The sequence below is a fragment of the Cyprinus carpio genome, chromosome B21 (genome assembly GCF_018340385.1).
Source record: "Cyprinus carpio isolate SPL01 chromosome B21, ASM1834038v1, whole genome shotgun sequence".
In the NCBI taxonomy this organism is placed as follows: domain Eukaryota; kingdom Metazoa; phylum Chordata; class Actinopteri; order Cypriniformes; family Cyprinidae; genus Cyprinus; species Cyprinus carpio.
This window is the reverse complement of record NC_056617.1, coordinates 20517830-20535073: the sequence shown is the minus strand read 5'-3', so window position 1 is coordinate 20535073 and position 17244 is coordinate 20517830. Positions and strand designations below refer to the sequence as shown.

The 17244-nt window shown below is 41.0% G+C and overlaps 2 protein-coding genes across 2 annotated transcripts in view; one reads left to right on the top strand and one right to left on the bottom strand.

The window, feature by feature from the left end:
- The window catches only part of LOC109087229 (protein transport protein Sec24A-like), a 49798-nt gene extending 49328 nt beyond the window's left edge, over positions 1 to 470 (bottom strand). The window contains 1 exon segment of the mRNA XM_042748375.1: positions 254 to 470. Coding sequence (XP_042604309.1) covers positions 254 to 308 — 55 coding nt within the window. The 5' untranslated portion in view covers positions 309 to 470.
- A 660-nt stretch (positions 471 to 1130) lies between these two features.
- LOC109053835 (GTP-binding protein SAR1b-like) lies at positions 1131 to 15319 on the top strand. Its single transcript, XM_042747951.1, has 7 exons — positions 1131 to 1285; positions 4158 to 4233; positions 5127 to 5246; positions 6873 to 6938; positions 7016 to 7120; positions 7898 to 8028; positions 14093 to 15319. The coding sequence occupies exons 4-7, from the start codon at positions 6899 to 6901 to the stop codon at positions 14207 to 14209; spliced, it is 393 nt and encodes a 130-aa protein (XP_042603885.1). The 5' UTR covers positions 1131 to 1285; positions 4158 to 4233; positions 5127 to 5246; positions 6873 to 6898; the 3' UTR covers positions 14210 to 15319.
- The last annotated feature ends 1925 nt before the right edge of the window (positions 15320 to 17244 follow it).

Below are 17244 nucleotides of genomic sequence, written 5' to 3'. Positions count from 1 at the left end.
CATCTACACACTTAACTCCGGACTGTAGAACTGAAGCGAGTCTCGTCACCAGTACACTAACTAACTAACTAACTAACTAACGAGGTTAACCCGTCTGACTAGTCGCTAGTGATTAACTTTACTCGGCCCTCATCCAGCGACGCGACGCACTAGAGTTCTGGCCGGTCTCGTCGCGTCGCGTCGCGATCAAACTCCGGAGAAACTCTCGGCCTGCGCGCGGCGCGTTTAAACGCGTCAGACGCGGGTTACTCACCGTTCGCGTACGAGCCTCCGGCGCCGTTCTGTGACGCGAAGCCGCCGCTGGACATCGTGAAGTCGGGTCGGTTAGCGAGCGGCGGTCATCTCTGTCTCGCGCTGCCGAGCGTCGCGGTGATAAACAGCGGTTTCCTCTCAGCGGAAGTCGAGCGGAGCACGGAGAGCGCGCATGCGCACTTGGTACACGTGGCATTTCCTGTGTAGCGCAGTTTCCGCCGTACTGGAAACACGAGTCACTGCGGAGCTGCGTTTGGACCACTGATCTATAATATACACACATATATAGATCAGTGGCTGCAGACCCAGAACACATGCAAATATGCTTCAGCTAGAGAAATCATGCACATGTACAAGATTTCATCATTACTAGAGGACATACGAGAAGTTAAATGGACTGAAACCGCCTTCATTTAAACAGTTTACCGTTGAGGGCCAGACCTGAGAATTAAAAAAAAACTACGATAGCTGTCCTATTTGCTTTATACAATCTTCCTAAAAATTGTTTATTGTTTCTTCTACATTTGTTTGCGGCGTTTAGAACTGCACAATCCCTTTTCGTGCTGAGGTTCTCTAAATTATCTTATTATTAAAATAAATCTTAATAATATTTGTTCGCAAAGCTTGAGAGAACGTGTGTGTGCGTGTATATATATATATGTGTATATATATATATACACACAGGGTTTAAACTGGGCTGGGGTTAACAATAATTTGCATGCGGACAAAATTGCTTACTCTAATAGAGAAAGTGAGAGTGCAGTAAACACTGCGTGTGTGTGTGTGTGTGTGTGTGTGTGTGTGTGTGTGTGTGTGTGTGTGTGTGTGTGTGTGTGTGTGTGTGTGTGTGTGGGGCTGGCTGCTGTGCTGTTGTTTTTGCAGGTTGTTTCTCGCCGGACGGTTTCGATTGTGACACACAGCGGAAGTGGCGCCATTGTTGTGTGTCGTGGCTGTGAGCGGCTGTGAGTGTCTACTCTCGACTCTGCTGTAATCTTCGCTCATTCAGCTGCGCTCATCTGTACACACACTCGAGGTATGTTTCTGTCTCTTGCTGTGTGTGTGTGTGTGTGTGTTTCTCTCCGCCGTGTGCGCGGGCTCCTCGTCTGCCGGCCGCGCGCTGAAGCTAACGGGAGCGGTTAGCCTCACACAGCTGTGTAACGCTGAAGCGTGTTTAATTAACTCGTCTCATTAACTACCGCCGTGATGACAGCAGCGTTAGTGTGGATCAGTGATCCGTCCGCCGGTTTGAGAGGCGTTCTGTGTGTGTGTGTGTGTGTGTGTGTGTGTGTGTGTGTGTGTGTGTGTGTGTGTGTGTGTGTGTGTAAGAGTCGTTAGCTCTGTTAGCATCTCTCTCAGACACACAGTGAAGACGAGCTCAGGCGGATTTAAGATCTTTAAGACTATGTTGAAGAAGCCTGAGAGCTTTCTGTTTCTTCACTGAAAGTCCATTACACAACTCTGAGTCAGGGTTATACAGTGTTCTGTTTGTGTAGTGATCAGTGTGTGTAAATGTTCATCTGATGAAATGCGTGTGTGTCTTCGCAGATGTTTGGTGACGGCTCTTTGAATCTTTCAGTGATACAGATACAGATATCTGGATTAGTGTTAGATGAACAGAACTCATGCGGTCTGGACAGGGTTAGGGTTAGGCTGTTTGTTTGGTCGTGTGTTGAGCAACATTCTGTTACACACATGACTTTGATTCGACAGAGAGATGTTTTTCTAATACTAATGAGCTGTGAAGAAATATTAGGAATCTCTTGAAGAAAAGCCAAACTGCTTTCTGTTTGAGACCTCACGAGGTTTCCTCTTCAGATGTTTGACTCAGCGCTCAGGAAAGATTAGTAGTTCAGAAATAATCAATTTTCTTCAGAAAAGTGCATTCAGGTAGTTGTGTTTGATTGAGCTGTAGATGCTCCTGTTACAAATATCACGCTCACGCTCACATCAGCATATTTTATTAGATATTATTAGATGAATGTTTGATTCCTCATCATTCAGGTTCATATTAAGACGTCTTCTGTGCCTGCAGGAGTCTGTGTATATTTCAGATGTCTCAGACTCATTGATTGGTGGTTTTGATGAAAGGAGTGTCTTCATATATGAACCATGACAGGATAGAATGTCTTTGTGAGGTGTTTCGTTGATAAAGTCACATGTTTCTCTCCTGATGTCACGGCTGATCTGTCGGTGAGACTGAGGTTCAGCGTCTCAGTGATTATGAAAATAATTATTATTATAAAGCAGTGAAATGTTTGCACAGCCTTGTGTTAGTAAAACAGCTACAAGGGTTGAGTGTGTGTGTGTGCGTGTGTGTGTGTGTGTGTGTGTGTGTGCGTGCTGACGTGTAGCTCGCGCGTGTCCTTCACCTTTAGCACTGCTGCTCTTTACTCCAGCGGCTGCTGACAGACAGATTGCTCTCCTTCATTCATTCACGTCTCTGATGATGATCTGAAGATGAACACCGACTCACCTGAGACCTCACCTGAGATTATCTGGCTCAAAAACCTAATTTTGAATGAACTTTATACAGCTGCTGCTATCAAACGCTCCAATCCTGATAACAGCTGAGGGTTTATCACAGAATTCTGTATGCTATAGCGTTACAAAACTGGTGTGAAGATAAGTTATGGATGTTCATTATGACAAGGTTTTGTTCTTTAAAATAAAATAAAAAACACTTTAAACTATAGTTCATGTACGGACTGTTACATTCAGCCAAATCCGTTTGATGGCTTGATCAGATCAGAAGACCCCCTTAATCGATCAGATTGATCTTGATCCGAGTGCAGCCCTGAGATAATCTGATCCGTAGGAGAAGAGATCATGTAACACTTGAATTTGACTGCTTCTCGATCAGATTCGTGGTTAGTGTGTGTGCATGTGTTCTTCTGAGCACGCTCAGTTCGTATAAACAGAACTCTGAAATTATATTCTTTTGGCTTGGCAAAAATGAGTGCGTGTCATAGTTTCTGCAGGTCCTCATTCTCCATCCACAAACTAAGGCCTTAAAAAGATCTTAAAGCATAATAAGTTCTTGGCATTAAATGTTGCATGCAATGCAAAAAATATCTTCCTCAGTATTTTTGTTTTCAACACAAATATCTAAACCTCCTTAAATCAAAGTGCATTTACTTGAAAAACTGGACAACATTATTAGTTTATTCTTTAAACAAGAAAATATGTGTCAAGGGGAATTAAATTATTATTCAGGTTTAAGTTATTTTTCTCAGATTGACAGATGTTTGTTCTTGTTTGAAGTATAAACACTGAATTTTTATTCATTTCACAAAAAACTAGTCTCATGTCATTTTGCTTCTGAAGTAAATGCATCTTGATTTTAAGAGACTTTAAAAGACAAAAATGTTTTTAATTAAAAAGTGATGAAGTTGTTTTCAGACTCTGAGATGTTACTAATACGACTCATTTACATCTACAGAACTTATTGCTGTATTGAGCTCCCATCTGTTTATTGCTTAAGTGTTCTGTATTTGTTCTTATAAAGGTCTTTAAGAGGTTTTACAGTTCTGCACTAATCCTTGCAGAAAGGCCTGCCTTTACAGACATATTTCATTCTGGTCCAATCCACTCTTTATTCGCTGTAACTGTCTGTATTTCTGACAGTTCATTTGTTCTGACTTCAGAAGCTTTAAATTTCATTTCTGATTGTGTTTAATGGTCACGGTCACAGTGTTCTTTTCTGACCACCCTTTAGAGAAGTTCAGAGATTTCTCTGCAGATATACTCCACACACTGCAGAACATCACATGTATGTGCGTAACAGCATTGTTTGACTGCAGATGTTTCAACACTTTCAGTTGATTTGCTAAATACCTATTTAATACATATTCAAAACACCTGCGGTGTCTCCCGTGAAACCTCTTAATACTTGCGTTTCTTTTCAGGTATTCCACGGCCTGGATATGTCCTTCATATTTGATTGGATCTACAGTGGTTTCAGTAGCGTTCTGCAGTTCCTGGGTAAGTTCATGAGCCTGTAAACTGTTAAAAACACATGAATCTCCAGATCACAACCCAGTTTACTTTGGTAACACGAAATATTACTTTGTGAAACTGGCTAATCAATGACGGAAACAGTGATTTTGTTCTTCAGGAGATGTTTGGATCAGAGTTAAAACTGTGGGCAGACACATCAGGAGAAGAACAAGCCATTTCTGAGTAAAAACAGGGTGTTGCTTCTTGATTTAAGACTTTCTTTGGAATAACGTGCACAGATAAAAGAGCAGGAGTAAATGCAGATGAAGCAGATGTTGGTGTTGCTCTGCACTGACTCATGCACTGCATCATGGGCCGATCTCACCCTGTGTCTCTGTTCAGTCTGGTTTTTCCTGTTCGTCCAGCCCAGACTGATACTGTGCTCTGAAACACGTCAAAACATCCTTCAGTCGCTTATCAGAAATATTCTGAATTCTCCAAATATTCTGAAGAGTCCAGTAATTCATTCGTGTTGATGAGTCTGACCAATCATATCTCTCGTTTGCACTGTGGGCGTCGGCCTTCACTGTTAACACGAACACACTGCAGTCATCCAGGAGTGTTCGGTCTGACCTCTTATATAGTGAGTAAAGAGCAGGAGGTGAGCCGAAGCAGTGCTTGAAGTGGGCAACAGGGTGATTAATGCACTGCTACTGTGTAATAATTAATGATAATTATTATAATGATCTGCCACACAACAGTTTGAATAAGTTAGACCATGACTGCATCACAGCGGGGGGATTGAAGTGATTGAGCAGCAGGAAGCTGATGGTGTTGGTAGCTCAGTTCCTGTTGGGTTGTGCTTTTGTAGAGGGTTATTCCATGAAAACTGCTGTAGGACAGACTGCATTTAATCAGGTCTAATCACTCTGTTTCAGGGCTGTACAAGAAGTCTGGAAAATTAGTATTCCTCGGTCTGGACAATGCTGGCAAAACGACACTACTGCATATGCTCAAAGATGACCGACTGGGTCAGCACGTGCCAACCTTACACCCCAGTAAGTGATCATTCACCACACCGCCTCCAGAGAGCGTCTCTAGACAGAGTACTGTACGTGACGGACAGCCCTGAAGATCCTGTGCTCTCGGTGGAAACGCATCAGCAACAGACTCTAGATTCTTGTTCATGAAGACTATACTGCAATATTTCCACTTGAACAATTTCTCATATTCACGTAATATTCTACAAAAGCCTGTTTATAAAAAGGCAATGCAACTTTTTTAATGTTAGTTAGTGTGTAATGTTGCTTTTTCAGCATAAACAATATCTGCAAAGTTGCAGCGCTGAAAGTTCAGTATAAACAGAGATATCTTTTTATGTCTTTTAATATTCTGGCAGTTTAATGCCTATAAAAACGGCTGGTAAGGGACTATAACAAGCTTCTTCACAGGCTCGTTACATCACGAACCCAGATAAACATGCAAGGAAGGGGGCGAGGCCATGTTGTGCTGCTTTAGAGAAGAGGAAGAGAAAACTAGGGGCGCACGTAAAAATCTGTTCATATCTGAATCGTCTTTCTGTCTTCTAACGATTCTAATGCATTCAGGAGTTTCAAAACCAATGTTCTCAAGCAGCGGTTCTTAATACTGTTTCCTATCTGCACAAGTTGCAGCGCTGAAAGTCCCCTCAGTCCCTCCAAAACGGAGATATCTTTTTATGTCTCTTTAATATTCTGGCATCCCCTCTCTTCTCTCTTATGCTTTCCCTCTCCTACTCCCCTCTCTCTCTCTCTCTCTCTCTCTCTCATCCCTCCCACATCTCTCTCTCTATGGTAAGGGACTATAACAAGCTTCTTCATATTAGAGGCTCGTTACAAAATGTTCCGAACACTATTTTCACAAACATGCAAGGTTATACAGGGAGCGAGGGCGGTTGTTGTGCTGCTTTAGAGATCAGACTGAAGAGAAAAGCTAGGGCAGAGCACGCATTAAAACAACAGCGTATCTATATCTGAATCGACAAACAAAAAAAAACATCCCATTAAGAGCCGTTCAGTCTTCTAATTGATTCTAATGCGTCTCATCGAGCTCAAAGATTTCAAAAACCAATGTGCTCAAGCAACACCATTGTTTTAATAGCTTGTTAGGGATCCTCACGACGCCCTGTTTAGCCATCACAAGCACCCCCCCCCCCTCGTGTATTTCTCAGATCGTCAGATCAGCTCAAGAAGGAAACGGTGTGGAATAAAGGTACATTTTATACAATTATGCATTTAAAAGCAATGAGCATGAAGCGTTATACATCAAGCCTAGGTCAACCAGCGCGTGCTTTAATGGAATCACACATTGCATGTACACGTGTATTACAGCTTAATCAGAATCCAGAAAACCTTATATTCGTAAAGCTAACGGAAGCATAGTAGCTTATTTACAATTCACAACAGCATATGTGAAAATAGCATGGCATGGTCTTCGTTTGTGAGCACAGACCTTCCAGATTATTGATGCATTGTTTGTTACAGTGCTTACTTCCTTTTTAGTCATGTTTTGCATTGTTTGTTTCATTTTTTTATTAGTTTTTTTTTTTGTTTTTAAATACTTTGATTTGTTTGTAGATTTCAGAATTTTGTGATGTGATTTATGAAACTGTTCATTTATTATTATTGGTGTGTGTGTGATGTGGGCGTGAGAGGAGCTGACGATCGCTGGCATGACCTTCACCACGTTCGATCTGGGTGGCCACGCTCAGGGTGAGTAGAGGATCCACACCTCACCGTCCGTCTGCATCAGATCACGCGTGTGTACTCAGTGTTGTGTTTCTGAGCAGCTCGACGAGTCTGGAAGAACTACCTCCCAGCCATCAACGGCATCGTCTTCCTGGTGGACTGCGCAGATCACACCAGACTGGCCGAGTCCAAAACAGAGCTTGACGTGAGCTTTATTCTGTCTCCAGCCCATGAACACGAGTCACCTAACCATGCTTTTGATGATCAGTTAGTGGAGGGGTGTTCAGACCTGTTCCTGGAGGGCCACTCTCCTGCAGTGTCTAGTTAAACACTCCTCAGCCTTCAGACTCAGAGCTGAACTCTGCAGGACTGATGTTGGGCCTCCAGGACCAGGGTTGGATTTGTCTGTCAATTACTTCGATTACATATATATATATATGAATATATTTTTTACAAAGTTGTTATTCTATATCTTGCCTGATGTTCAAACAATGTGCAATTTGAGCAAGTCTCTGTCTGAGTAGAGTTACGGTTAGAAAATGTGAAGAAATAAATTGTAATCATTTTTTTAAAAGAAGTGAAGAATGTTAAAATGTGAAATAAGAGGTTAAATTTAAACTATTGTTTTTTTAAATAAGGGATTACAATTTAAACAAAACATTTGAAAGTAAAATAATGGGTTAAAATTTAAGTTGAAAAAAAAATAATTAGAATTATTTTAAAATGTAAAATGAGGGGTTAAAATTTAAACTTTTTTTATTTAAAGCAAGGAGGAAATTTAAATGACAATGTTAAAATGTAACATAAGTAGTTAGAAAGTAAACTGGGAAAAAAGTATACTTTGGGCTTAATGGAGACTCCCTGTCAGAGCGAGCTTTTATGCGATATGGAAATGTTATTTGAAGTGTCTCGATTCATCAAGTGTCCTGTCTAATGCCATACTGTACCTGTGTGTGTGTGTGTGTGTGTGTGTGTGTGATTTTAACTAATGACAGATGAAACCATTGGAAACGTTCCCATCTTGATCCTCGGCAACAAGATCGATAAACCTGAAGCCATTAGTGAGGAGAAGCTGCGTGAGATCTTTGGACTCTACAATCAGACGACAGGAAAGGTAAGACACCGCACGCTCACGGACGCTTCATGAGAACATGTTTGAGATGAGAGCCTGAAAGGAACAGACAAAACAAATTGTAGTTCTTTGCGTGCCAGGTAGGTGTCTATGTGAAAACATGCCTCTTTCAGATCCTCTGATGTGAACCAGTCTTTGGCATGAATACAGTAAGCTGTACATTGATTGGAAAAAAGCAAGCCATATTTATGAATGCAGTAACAGTGATAGATGGACCAACGCTGCAGTGCAGGCACTTCTGTCCTCCAGGTGTTGATGTTATTGAACTGAAATGAGGTCTCGGCCGGCATGCATCACAGTGTGAGTGGCTCTGGGGAGTGTGTGTTTCTCTGAGGTCCTGTGCTGGCTAGATCCTGTCACTAACCATGTGTCACTGTCGGCCCAGAAGCTTTTTAACACAATGTTAGATCAAAACTAGGGCTGAGTGATTTTGGAAAATAATCTAATTGCAATTTATTAATTTTTTTTACCAATATTGCGATTGCGATTTAATATGCAGTTATTTTTTAAAGCACTTTATGTTCTGTATTATTCAACAGAGACGAGCTAAAAATCATTGTGTAGTATGACTAGAGATGTGTGTGTCTAGTCGACTGAACGCTACAGCTCCTGCTAGTCCACACTGAGAACAGAAGTCAATCACATGACAGAAAAAAAACATGATTATCATTCAAATTACCATCATTTTATGTTACTATCAAATTCCCATTGTTACATTTAAAACATTTTAAATAAGTTAAAATAAAACATTTGAAAAATAATACATTTTTAAAAAGTGTTTTGGGATGTAAACTACGTTTGTACCTCACGCCTCGCATGAGTTTTCTTGGTGTCAGTTGTGAGGAGCTCAGACGTGACCACGTGAAAGACGAGCAAGGTGTGGATTATTCTGAATTAGAAGGAAACGAAAAAGTTTTGTGTGAACTGTGTGATGTCAGATTGTCTTACAATAACTCTACTGGAGCGATGCGTGATCATATTCATCACAGGCACGTAGCTGTCTAGTTTAGAGACTAGCCAAATGTCAATCACTACCCCGCCACCGCTGCGATCTGTTCCTCGAAGACCCACTTCAGTGCTGCTGCGTGATGTCCAGACGCTTTCCCAAATTCTGTTGGCTTGATTTTCGTTATCTCTGTGTGCATGACTTCAGTTCCTGCAGAGAGAGAATGTTTCCATCAGCCTGTTTTAATACGCATTTTGAAGTATCGAATGAGAAACGAGTGATGGAAACACCAAATTAATTCGTAAAAAAGTTTTTACACTTGCTTGAGGTGGTTTTTGACTTGTGTGAAAAAGGATTAATTTGAATAATGGGAGATGGAAATGCATTTTGCGAATAAATTCCTCTAAGCACATATAAAAACATATTTGACTCTGTGCTGAAGTGGGATAACTTGACTAGCAGCGGACTGATCTCGTTCCACAGCATCTGAAATGTTGTTATGGTCGTTCTGAAATGCCTGAGCAAAGTCTGTCATCTAAGTATTTCTGTATAATGTCTTACACGACTGCATTCCCAAACAGCAGCATGCATCCACCTCCGAAAGCAATGACATCATTTATTGTGTTTCGTCTGCTCGCTCTGAGGCGCAAGTAATTTATCATGTACATACCTGCCAACTTTTCAAAAAACCTTGGAGTGAGATTTTGTCAGGGGTGGTCAAAATAGTGCCGCGCAGTACGCACACAACCACACAAGTTGGTGGCTCAGATATCAGAGTATTGAAATTGACGTTCACCCATGCTGAACCCTGCATTCTGGTGGTTTGTGGGGGGGTCCAAAGCTAGGGGCAGCTTATTAGAGATAGACAATATTGGTTACATTATGTGAAGCAAACATAGCTGAAGGTCCAACCCCAGGACATTTTGGATTAAGTAGATGTGATTTCCTGCATTCTAGTGGATTTTTGGGTGGTCTGCTAAAGACCACTTGCACCCATGTGCAATACCTGAACTTATTCTGGTTCATGTTTGGCATCGAGACTTGTAGGGCCTTCTAGACTTGAGCTGAACATTCAACCAGAAAACTAAAAAAATAGGGGTTGCAAACCTGTCTACATATGGTCAAGACAATAAACTACATAAAATTGCACCTTGGTAAGATATCAGTCAGCATTTGAACTGCTATGTGTGTGTTTTGTAGTTTTTCATGTGTATCATTACATTATTCAAGCAAGCTCCAAGCCAGTACCTGCATTTAAAGTTGTAATCCGACGAAGATCGCAGCAAACCAGTGTAGTTTACCTGGCCTCGGTCTTGGCTAAGCCTGAGGTTCATCACAGTCTCCTCCATTATGAGTAAATCATAAAAACAAAACCATCAAGTTCTGGCTCCACCTGTCCTGGCAGGACTGTCCTTTCGTCAGCGCTCTTCTCTCACCGTTGCTATGCGACAGAGCGCTAATCGGAAACACCTGGTGGCGGAATTAGGAAATCCTGTGAAGGCGGAGCATCTCACGCACTTCGGAGGACCCTTCGTGCACTTCGGAGGTCGGATCTCTCAACTTTGGGACACAGCTTATGCTTCAGGGTACAGCGCATAGGGTTCAGTGACGCTTATTAGCGCCATCTATGGTCGGGGAGTTTGAAAAGGAACGAGCGATTCTCGCCTCAAGATTAGATTTTTTTTTTTGCGTGAGAAATGTGATGTGTGGCGTGAGTGCGTGTGAAAACAGGCAAAACCGTGTGTCACACGGCGAAAGCGTGAGAGTTGGCAGCTCTGAAACAGGCAAAACCGTGTGTTTCAGTTCTAATGGTTTTGTTTTTGATATTTTGTGTGAGTTTGATTTTTAGTGATGATTTTGTTCTCTTTGATGCGTTGGATGGAAACAGCGCTTGTTCACAAATGTTTTATGTGATATTCCAGTTTTGTGCATAAGTTAAATTCACAACTTTGGACGGAAACCCTAATCGCCTCAGGTCCTGTCTGTCTTTTTGTTCGTTTTGTTTTTAGATGATATAGCTTACATGACGAAGCATGTTTTTAAAAGCCATTTTAATGCTATTCCTTAAAATAGTTTTTGTCTTGTGTTTTAATATGTTGGCTAACGTGAAGATGAAGAATTGAAGAATTAAATGATACCGCGAGGCAAGAGTACGGCATAGTTCTGTCCTGTTTTTAGCAGAATTCATTGAGGGATTTGTCAGTGTGATTCATAGATCAAGTGTTTCAGATGTAGGCTATTATAAACACATACACACAAGTTTTTTTTGTATTTTTTTCTTACTATCTTTTGGGGGTTTCTTGCTTTTAGATTAGTCGACTAGTCGGATACAAAACTTCCGTTTAAACGACAGTCAAATTAGTCATCACGCACATCCCTAAGCATAACACAATATTAGAGAGATTGAACAGAAATGTTCTTTCTGTAGGCCAGGCCTGTTACGAAGAAATTAGGTGATGCATGAATTGATATAAATGACATTTTTATTAAACTACAATCTCAGTAGAATATTGTCTGATTTGTTGAACTTCTGACCTTGTAAGCATGTAATAATTATGACAACATAAAGCACTGACAAATAAGCCTGGTGTAAACATTAATATACAAATCACACAAACTAAAGTAGATTGCAGAAATATAAAAACAAATCTGTTGCTTTACCACACTACTTTAGTTAATTCAAAGTCACTATTAAACATGTGAACATGCGGACTGCACTTTTTAAACACTGTCTGTGAACTTTAGATCAGCGGTTCTCAAACTGTTTTGGTTGTGTCAGATAAACATTCTGAAAAATTAATGCTTTTTTAATTTAAAAAACCTACAGGGAAAAACACCTTCATCATTTAAAACACTGAAAAATAGCACAGAGAGAATAACTAATATTATTATTATCATTATTCTCTCTGTTATTTATTTATTGTGTGTTTCATGCTGTCCGCTAAAGGCACAGGACACTTTCGTCCTCACCAGCGACAGTAAACACCGTGTGTCTACACCGGACACGAGCCGCGGTAAAACACAGTAGAACCCGGTGACACTGTCTACACCGGACGCGACGCGACAAACCCTGACATTAAACTGATGCCTTTCTCTATTTCTGACGTACTGACACAAAGTTAAATGATTTGCAGCGGTTGCGTCCAGTGTCCAGTAGAGCTGATGCTGTGCGTCCGGTACAGACACAGTGAGTGAAGCGAGAGCAAGATATGCACGTCATATTTTCTGCATTTATCTTCTGAACGAGCAGCATCTGTCTGGGTCTGTGTGACATCATCTATGGCTTTTCTCTTCCCTTTCACAAACCGATCCACCATCTCCCGTTCTGAGTTATGTTCTTTGGCTGTTCACTGTTATATTTTTATTTTTCTGCTGATGGCCCGTGCGCCCACACTTTGAGAACCACTGCTTTAGAAAAACTTTAAATAAATAAGTGTGTATGTGTATATATATATATATATATATATATATATATATATATATATATATATATATATATATATATATATATGTATATAAAACCTTATTATATATTATTTTAAGGTCGAAGTCTTCAGTAATGATGCACCGTAACACTGTTACTGCTTGAGTAATTTCAATGTGCCGTTTTAAAGTATGTTCATATTATATACGCTTTCAAACATTTCCGCGTGTAGTGTGCCAGGGTTGCCAGGTTTTCACAACAAAACCCGGCCAATTGCTACTCAAAACTTATTGAGTTATTTTTTCGAGGGGGGTCCGCTGGTATTCCAGGCGGTAAAATACAGGTTTTATGGAGGGGTTCCCCGAACCGTGGACTTGGCATCACTGTAGCATGCTGACTTGATGCTTCCTCTGAACACTGCTTAGAAGTGTGTGACTTGAAGCAGCGCTGCTTGACCGATCGGTGTGTCATCACAGTACTGAGAGAGCGGACGTCTCCTTACGCTTTCTCTCGCCGTACTCTGATGTCACACACCGATCGATCTTCAAGTCCAGGTGAACACACCTCTTTACTCTCGAGTGTAATCTCAGCCTCTGCGAATGCAATTAATCATTCAGCCCTACTCAAAACTCACTTTCAGACAGCAGCGAGTGTTTGAAATAACTTCTGTTTAAAGATCTGATGTGGATTATGATCACCATACAAGGCAGAAATATTAATAAGCGATGCAAAAGACTACGCTAGCCATTACCATAGTAAATATGGTAAATACGTCTGCTTGAAGAAATCAGAAATATATAGGCTATCACAGTCACTTATTTATTTAGTAACACATTTAATCTGTCAGTACGTCTCGTCTCTTTATACCTGACTGTCTGATGTTCATATTTAGCACCATGTATGCCGTAAAATATATAGGATTATCATATTTTTTGTTCAGGAGCTCCATCTGCCAACGTTACTCGGGTCGTATTTTTGATGAAAAAAAAAATTATAGAAATGATAATTCTTTCTAAATGTGATGTATACTGTGATTACAAAATAATCAGAAACTGCTGCGACCGAAGTATGTGCCCGCTTTCTTTTGTGAAATTACATGCCTCTTTATTTCTGTGTGACAAATTAATTCACTGATCAATGTATCACTTATTGTATAACTGATAAAACATGGATGCTTTTGGATTTAAATTTTTGAAGTAAACATCAAAGCATGCAAATAAACGTCTGCTCTCATGTTGGTCCTGTGATCTAGATCCAGTGGTTTATTTCTGATCAGTTTTCTTCTCTTTGTTGGTGAAATGATGGGGTTTGCGTGACGTTGTTCCAGACAGGCGTGTAAAGGGCAGGTTTTAGCTTCTGAAACGATGGGAAACGCAGCATGATTTTGTGCTCTGTGCTATTAGCCCCGACCCGGTGCAAAAGCCCCTAGCATGTTCCAGGTGTGGTGAAACAAACGCCCGCTTCGGTCAAGCGCAGCCACTACAGAGACTCAAGGATCGCAGTTTTTATCCTCTGTCTTGACATTATTCCGGACCAGTTTGAAGTGTTTTGTGTGAAATATGAGAGGAGCGTTTGTGCCTGACTCGAATCCACTGCAGCCAGTCACACATTCACCTCACATTTGCCATCTGTGAACGTCTCAGAGTTGTGTTTAATGGTTCTGTTTGTGTGTTCAGGGCAACATTCCCCTCAAAGAGCTGAACACGAGGCCCCTGGAGGTGTTCATGTGCAGCGTGCTGAAGAGACAGGGCTACGGCGAGGGCTTCCGCTGGCTCTCACAGTACATCGATTAGAGGAAGAGGAAGCACCACACTCATCCCGCCCTCACGACTCGACTCCCACAGACTGTTATCGTTCAGTTCAACTGTTTCTCACTTTATTTCAATTCCAAACAATGAATCTTCGCATTGACTTTGGTTTTATTTACTCTGTAATTAGATGTTTTTGTGTCCGTTGATCTCTTTCTGTTCATCAGTGAATGATTCTGTGTGTGTACTCACGTAGAAATGTACACAGCTTCTGAGTCATTCATGTCACATTCTTTAAACAGGAAGTGCTTTGACTTGTCTCCAGTGTTTCGTTTCCTGTCGTCAGGCTTTGAGATGAAGTCGAGACTGTGTTAATGCGCTGATGTGGCCGTCTTGAATAGCATATCTCTTTTTGTTCTCCCAAAAAATTAAAACAATTGTACTGCCACATTCAGAAATTCATTCCCAAAGTTCCTGTAAACTGAAATGGACCAATAGTTGTTTTTCTTTTTTAGTATGATTTGGAATTGAAGACAGGCACGGCACTGAACCTCAGTGTAATGTGTGAATATCATCACAAGTGTCCGATAGTTTGGGCGAGAGCAGAGCATGCCTTTCACACAAACACAGATGATTATGTTTAACTGCTAATGACTAGTAACACGATGATGGTGAAAAGGGGACACACACAAGATCGTTTGAAGCTGTTCGATAGCTTGCCTTGAACAGAAGGGTGCAAGTGAGTGAAGTAAGGACAGCTGTTAATCGATGACATGGACAAAATGTAATTTATATAAATGACATATATGGATTTTTTTTAAAGCAGTCCTTGAATAGCTCTTAATTTGAATAACATGAATAAAAAAATAAACATTCTGCATGCCTTGTTCCATGATTATTATTAATTTTTATTAGTGTTTTTTTTTATATATATAAACACAAATAACATAGTGTAAACCATCTAAACCGGGATGAGATGCCGGGGCGCAGTCTTCTAGACCTGTTTCTATGGAGTCGCAGTGGAATGGCACATAAATGTATTTTATTTTCTGTACTGTCCTTCAGTGTATCATTGTCATTCCATGAGCTGTTCCATCTACGACAGATACAGTTGTTTCCATCAGAAATTGTAATAAATGTTTGCAATGAAAGCAAGCCATGTTGAGCTCACTTTTTTAATGTCTCATATACATGCAGAGAGAAGTGTGGTGTAGGTCCTGCAATAAAGCCGATGCAATCCAAACATCAGCGACAGATAAACCACCTCAGCCAGGGTTTGCAGTGAACACCTGCCAAATGTGGCACAAGTAACAGTCCGCTCACAAACCACTGAAATCTCTATCAGACCAATGTAGTGGAGTGGAGCACAGTGCCACTGAGGATGTGCTCATGCATCTGAATACTTACACTTTCACCTTTTTGCTTTTCTTTCTTGCTTTTCTTGTGTATGAAGTTAATAATTATGCAAACTGTTTAATGTTGATGTTTACTGAATAAAAAAGTAGAAAGAAGTTAAGTTTCCGGTCGGATTTTGATATATCAAATGCACAGCGTCTCGGTCTGTTGATCCCCTGGTTCTGATCTATCCGGGTCCACATCCGGATCTCATTACTTACAGCATCTCTAAAGAAGGATTTGTGTGGTTGCCGCCTTCAGTATAAGAAACTAAGACACATTCTCCTTTTCTTTATGCCACATCCCAGTGGAAAATGTATATATAGCAATGCTCCTCAGGCTCTGCTGTGGTTCTCCATCAAACAGCTCGAGGCATGATCGTAATCATTAGACTGTAAATTTGATCCAGAGTTAGTTGCATGAAAAATCAGTAATGACTAGAAGTTGTTTTTTGTAGTTTAACCACAAGGTGGCAGTATATTGTTTACGTGTAGAGGCTCTATAAAGAGTTAAGAGGATTTACTTGTGCAGTTACTGAGTACTAGAGGACACAACAGAAGTCTGCTTTCATTCAGAGCTATTGTTATGTACAGGTCCTTCTCAAAAAATCAGCATATTGTGATAAAAGTTCATTATTTTCCATAATGTAATGATAAAAATTAAACTTTCATATATTTTAGATGCATTGCACACCAACTGAAATATTTCAGGTCTTTTATTGTTTTAATACTGATGATTTTGGCATACAGCTCATGAAAACCCAAAATTCCTATCTCAAAAAATTAGCATATCATGAAAAGGTTCTCTAAACGAGCTATTAACCTAATCATCTGAATCAACTAATTAACTCTAAACGCCTGCAAAAGATTCCTGAGGCTTTTAAAAACTCCCAGCCTGGTTCATTACTCAAAACCGCAATCATGGGTAAGACTTCCGACCTGACTGCTGTCCAGAAGGCCATCATTGACACCCTCAAGCGAGAGGGTAAGACACAGAAAGAAATTTCTGAACGAATAGGCTGTTCCCAGAGTGCTGTATCAAGGCACCTCAGTGGGAAGTCTGTGGGAAGGAAAAAGTGTGGCAAAAAACGCTGCACAACGAGAAGAGGTGACCGGACCCTGAGGAAGATTGTGGAGAAGGACCGATTCCAGACCTTGGGGGACCTGCGGAAGCAGTGGACTGAGTCTGGAGTAGAAACATCCAGAGCCACCGTGCACAGGCGTGTGCTTTTGAACCAGAAACAGCTGCAGAAGCGCCTGACCTAGGCTACAGAGAAGCAGCACTGGACTGTTGCTCAGTGGTCCAAAGTACTTTTTTCGGATGAAAGCAAATTTTGCATGTCATTCGGAAATCAAGGTGCCAGAGTCTGGAGGAAGACTGGGGAGAAGGAAATGCCAAAATGCCTGAAGTCCAGTGTCAAGTACCCACAGTCAGTGATGGTCTGGGGTGCCATGTCAGCTGCTGGTGTTGGTCCACTGTGTTTTATCAAGGGCAGGGTCAATGCAGCTAGCTATCAGGAGATTTTTGGAGCACTTCATGCTTCCATCTGCTGAAAAAGCTTTATGGAGATGAAGATTTCGTTTTTCAGCACGACCTGGCACCTGCTCACAGTGCCAAAACCACTGGTAAATGGTTTACTGACCATGGTATTACTGTGCTCAATTGGCCTGCCAACTCTCCTGACC